Source organism: Crocodylus porosus, unplaced genomic scaffold (genome assembly GCF_001723895.1).
Source record: "Crocodylus porosus isolate Cpor-Errol unplaced genomic scaffold, CroPor_comp1, whole genome shotgun sequence".
Classification (NCBI taxonomy): domain Eukaryota; kingdom Metazoa; phylum Chordata; order Crocodylia; family Crocodylidae; genus Crocodylus; species Crocodylus porosus.
Window position 1 is genome coordinate 234,545,137 of NW_017728886.1, and position 6,000 is coordinate 234,551,136.

Below are 6,000 nucleotides of genomic sequence, written 5' to 3' on the forward strand. Positions count from 1 at the left end.
ATCACTTTTCAAGTATTTGAAGACTGTTATCAAATCTGCCCTCAGTCTTTTTTTCTCCAGACTAAGTAACCCTGGCTCCTTCAGTTTTTCCTCATAAGTCTTGCTTCCCAGCCCCCTCATCATTTTTGTTGTATTGCACTTGAGTCTTTCCAGTCTGTCCACATCTTTCTTGAAGTGTGGGGCTCCAGACTGAACACAGTATTCCAGATGAGGCTTCATCACTATCAAATAGGGTAGAAGAACCACTTCCTTGATTTGCAGGTGACACTCATGTTAATACAACCTAGTGTGCTGTTTGCTTTTTATGCAATAACTGCATTGGTGGCTCATTCAGTTTATCCAATGAAACCTGTAGGTCCTTTTCTTTAGTGCTGCAGTCTAGCCAAACATTCCCCAGACTAGATTTGTTCATGTTCTAGTTTTGTTTAATTATTCTATCGCAAATGCAGCTATTTGCACTTGTTGTTGAATCTCATCTGATTGAATACAGACTTTTTCCAATCCATCCAGGTCATTCTGGATCCTAGGCCTGCCCTCCATTGTCTGAAACTCCACCCAGCTTTGTGTCATCCACAGTATGCTAAGCATACACTCAGTCCCATCATCCATATCATTAATGAAGATGATGTTGAACAGTACCAGACCTAGGGCAGACCCCTGGGGAACTCTGCTTGATACTTCCTCCCAACTAGACATTGAGCCATTGATGACTGTTTGTTAAAAATGTATGTCCAATACTTAATAGATTTTCTTTAAAACAGGAGTAATAACTAACCATGTTTCAAAACACTAATTCTGAGACCAATCACAAATGGTGTTAATCTCTCTTGTGGTTAAGTTTGGGTTGAAAAATGTAAATTGCCTGTAAAGCAAATTGGATAAGAATTAATTTTCAGCCTGTTTGTTTTTCTTCCAGAATCAAGGTTCAGGAAATAAACAAAGAAAGAAGAATGTACCACGGGATTACAGGGAATGGGACAAGTATGTTAAATACTCTCTTATTTTACATTTTTAGTGAACTTCCTATTTTAATTTTATTTTAAAGACCTGTTTTACAAATTTTACATTTTCATGGAATTATACAGTGTAGGGGACCTTGCTTTTAATAAAAATGTATGCATTGCAAAGCAAACAGTGCATAATGGTACTAAAACTTGAGAAGAATAACATGAAGCTGCATAGCTTGTCTTTTTTTCTAGGTAAATGTAGAGCAGAAAGTGAATAGAAAACATAAATAAAAATAATTTGTTCCAAATTTCATGTTTTTTAACAATCTAAGATGTTAACATATACATCTTCTTGGATAAGTCTTTAAATGTTACAATTTATTATTTGATAAGTTGGATTCACTGATAATATTTTTAAAAAATGAGATCTTATAAGGACATATTGATACACGACATCAAATAAGGAAATTAACAATTTGATTTTTACCTGAACAATTTTGTTAAACAGAATTGTGTAGATTTTTGTGCTGTGTTAATCATTGTAGTGATTGGGTACCTTGGAAGCAAAGAGAAGAATCTCTGCTGCTCTACCAGATCATTGACTTCATAGTATGGGCCTTGTAGCAAGTGGATGTCTACCCATGCACATTTACATGGATGATCAGAGCCTTATACACCGCCAGTTCCCTTCACTGGTGATAACTGGTAGTGAGGGGAAGTGGCTACAGTCACTGAATAGTGAGGGTATGACAGCAGTCAACCCTGGTGTGGTGGGATATAAACTCACAAAGCTTAAGAAATGCTGGGTTACAGGATAAAGTCCCAATCTTCCAAACACTTCCAATCTATATGTAGTTTAGTAAAATAATGACATCTAAAATAAATGTGATAGAAATTCACCTTGCACAGAGGTGGGCAAAAGACGGCCTGCAGGCACGATTCAGCCCATGGAGGGACTTAGTTCAGCCCGTGGCAGGTCCCTTGCTCCTGCCTGGCCCAGGTGCTGTTCAGCTTGTGGCAAGTCCTGCTGCACCTTGGAACACGGTAGGCCTGGGCTGGCTCTGCAGCTGGATTACTTTTCTAGGCAGCTCAGGTAGTGGAAGCTCCTTTTGACTGCCACTGACCCCAGCCCTGTAGTACTGGCAGGCACCTGCGTGCACAGCCCTGACCCCAGCCTGTCCTGCGTCCTCTCCAGACTCATTCCAGCGGAGCAGGCAAGCTGGAACCCATGCGCACATAGCTCTGACCCAGCCCACCCTGCACCTGCTCCAGACTTGCCTGCCCAGGCTGAGCACTAGCAGCGGCTGGGCAAAAGCTCTTGCTCGGCATGGGGCGGGAAGGGGGTGGGGAAAGCAGCCCCTCCCTTTCACTGCTACCAGCTCCTTCTTGCTGCAGCCACCCAGAGCCTGCACCCAGGCTTCCCTACTGCTCCTCTGCACTGCCACCACTGCCCCACTGAGTGGCCCAATGACAGTGGCAGAGAGGAGTGGCAGGGCAGCTTGGGCGCAGGCTCTGGGCAGCTGCAGCAAGAGTGGCCCAACAGGGGTGAGTGGAGTGGGTGCTTTTCCCGTGGGCTCAGCAGCAGCTTCTGCCCAGCTGCTGCTGCTGCTCAGCGTGGGTGGGCAGTCCAGAGCAGGCACAGGGTGAGCTGAGTCAAAGCTGTGCTTGCCGGTTCTGTCTGCTTCGGAGCTGGTCCACTTGGCCAGGCTGAGCTCTGAGCGGGTGTGGGGTGGGCTGGGGCTGTGCGTGCGTGTCCCTGCCGGTACCACAGAGCTGGGGCCAGCAGCAGTTGTAGAGAGAAGGAGGCATCAGCACTGCCTTGGCTATCTAGCGAGGCAGGGCAGGTGGGATTGGAGCTGTGTGCTATTAGTGGTGGCACGTGAGCTCCAGACTGTTGTGGAGGTGATGCTGACCAGCTCATGGCACCTCCACAGAACTGCCTATGTCGCCTGTGGGCCCAAATAATTGCCTGCCTTTGCTCTTGCATCTAGTCCAGGGTTGACTTGAGAAACAGTTAGTTAAATGTTCCCTAATGCTTGGACTACCATAATCTGACATACAAGTTTTTGGGAGTATTTATAGTGGGTGGAATGGAAGAAGGCATACAGAAAGGAAATGGAGATACAATATACTATATTATCCTACCTACAGTATCATATAAGTCTGTTTATTTTGGATGGTTCAAATAGACCAAATCACTCTTTATAGCCGATTTGTTTTCTTTTACATAAGAAACATAGTGTATCCTTTTTCTGATGGAGCAGTCGTGTTATGCTGCATGATTATATATTTGCATGGTTTTAATTTTAAGATTTGATGTGGAAAAAGAATGTTCCAAAATTGATGAATGCTATGAAGAAAATAATTCAAAATCAAGACTTCTTACCAATTCAAGTGGGCCCAAAATTGAGACGACAATAGATATAACAGGTAAATGCTGACTTAGAAATTGTTTTTTTCTTCAATTATATATTCAACTAATTTTAAAGAGTGCAGTATTCATGCAAACTGAAGAAACACATTACAGAGAAAAAAATGCTTTTGCTGTGTATTATTTTTTACTTCACCTCTCACAGGAAACAAGTGGCATCCTGTTTGTGTTAGGCTAGTTTGGAAAGGGACCATATTTACAGACATTCTGGTATGGCTTCTGATAATATTTATTGTTGGGAAGAAAATCTCTTTTAAAGCCAATGTAGAAAATTGTTTTTGGAATGGAGCCTCTGGGTAAAAGTATAACTTCAAGATGAGTACTGTTGGAGTGATGTGACTGCAGTGGTCCAGGAATATAGGAGAGGCAAAAACTTTTGGGTAGTATCTTTTATCGGACCAGCTGTGTAGATGAGATAGACTTATACAAGCTTTCAAATGCAGTGTATTCTTCCCCAGGTCAAATGCATTGCATTTGAAAGTTTGCGTTAAGTCTGTCCCAACTATGCAGTTGATCCAATAAAAGATCTGTTACAAAAAAACCTTGTTCTTCACATAACATCAAGATTTGATTCCCCATTCCACCCCCAGCCCCATAGTAAATAAAGTCTTTTAAATGTGTCAGAACCTAATTAGGATAGTCACTTGTAAGAAAAAATATCATATTTACCCAAATCCAAGATGACTCTCTGAGTTTAAGATAAGCCCCCAGTAATTAGATGAAATACATGGAAAAATTATAAATGTTATAATTTTCCATATATAGAATCTAATTATTGCAGGGTCATCTTAAATTTGTCTCCCTCTGCCACTGATGCTGTGGGGAAAGGAGTGGCAGGAGGGAAGGTGGTGCAAGAGATAGTTGGGGAAGGGTCAAGCAGCTTGATTTTTGGCCTTCCCCTTTTCTGTACCCTCTTTTGCTGATGCTGCCTGACCCTCATGGCTATCTGCCCCTGCTGTAGCTTCTGCCACCTCTGTCTCCCCACCCACAGTCCTTTTTCCCCCACTGCCTCTCCTGACCCCAGACCTCCCACTGCAGCCTTTGCTCAGGCTCCAGGGCCTGGACAGAGTTGCCACTGCTACCATCAGCTATTACTGGGCCAGGCTGGGGCTGGAGTATGCCCTAGGTTGCAATGGAGCTGGAGTGAAGGTAAGTGGTCAGGGTCTAGAACAGAGGCGGTAGGGAGGCAGGCAGCAGCTGTGGCTCTGATCTTGACCCTGAGTTGCAGCTGGACCTCGAGTTGCAGCAGTTGCCTGCTGTCCTGCCACCTCATAACTGAATCCAAGACGAGGGGCTTTCCCCCTATTTAAATGAGAAAGAAAACTTTGTCTTGTATTCAGGTAAATATGGTAATTTTAAAATTCTTGGTTATAAAAAACTACTGTCTAATGCCATTTTTCTATAATATTGACACTAGATTTGTATTGTACCATTATTTTTGAGTGCTGGGCTGCTAGCGATGTTTGAGGTAAAATTGTTGTATTTTAATGATTTGAAAAAACATACATTAACATTTTCTTACTGAGCTGGTCCAGCTTTGGGTATATTAATAGTTTCAAGATACTGCAGAATTAAAACTTTGTCTGAATATAGATCTGCTGGAAACCTTGTTCTCTTCCTCAGTTATCTTCTGGTGACCTGGCATTGTATCTCCTTGCAACACAATAACCTATTTTGTCAAATAGCCAGGGGATAACTGTTTTTCCAGAAAAACTGAAACAGCATTTATTCAACAGTGCAAATTACTTATCCCAACATACTACATTCTAATATCACTGCAGAAAAATCAGTTGTTCAGCTGAATTCATTCTTCTGCATAGTGAACTTGTCAAGGTGACAGCATAGTGATTTTGTAGAAAAGAATATTTGTAACAAAAATGGATATAAAATCAGTTTAATATTTTAATACACTTTACAAATAGTATTTATTATATGTTTAATAATGGAAGAAAGTTACAGACAGCAATGGCCTACGTGACAGGGGTAAGCTCAGGGCCGAGTCTCAAGTCAGCCCACCCACCTGTCTATGGGGCAGTCTGCCAAGTCTCACCTGCCATGACTTTGCTGTAACAATAAACTGGTGGTAAATGCCAGGAGGCTGCCCATTACATGCCCTGATGCCAAGGGGCGCTAGCCACAGCTCCATACCATCCCTATACCATGGCCCATGCCTCACAGATGGCATCCAGTATCTCACTATGCTTCCGGCCTAAAGCCGGGCCATCTTAGTCCTACGTCAGGTCTCATTCACTCACACACTCATATCCCCCCTCTCACAGGATATCTTGCCCGCCACACTATGCTGTGCCCCCTTCACTCTGCCCTGCCCCCTGAGCAGCCCTGTAGGCCATTAGGGTCATCCAAGTCATGCCTCAGGTGGCAACATGTAGTTTTTTGGGCCTCTCCTGCAACCCTCACCTGGGTAGTGGCCAGCTGATTCACCAAACCGAGTACTAACTCTGCGCTAGCACCTCACCGGGCTTCTCATGCCCTACACCTTTATCTCATGGGCGTTTCATAGACATCGGGGCTGGAAGGGACCTCGGGAGATCATCGAGTCCAGCTCCCTGCCCAAAGGGCAGGAAGTCAGCTGGGGTCATAGGATCCCAGCAAGATAAGCAT

General features: G+C 43.6%; 1 protein-coding gene across 2 annotated transcripts in view; it reads left to right on the plus strand.

Annotated features, from left to right (window-relative positions):
* SPAG1 (sperm associated antigen 1) overlaps window positions 1-6,000 on the plus strand; it is a 63,863-nt gene that overhangs the window by 10,608 nt on the left and 47,255 nt on the right. For both annotated transcript variants that reach the window (XM_019551272.1, XM_019551274.1), the window contains 2 exons: window positions 917-981; window positions 3,259-3,377. In XM_019551272.1, the coding sequence (XP_019406817.1) occupies window positions 917-981; window positions 3,259-3,377 (184 nt within the window). The remainder of the gene's footprint in view (window positions 1-916; window positions 982-3,258; window positions 3,378-6,000) is intronic.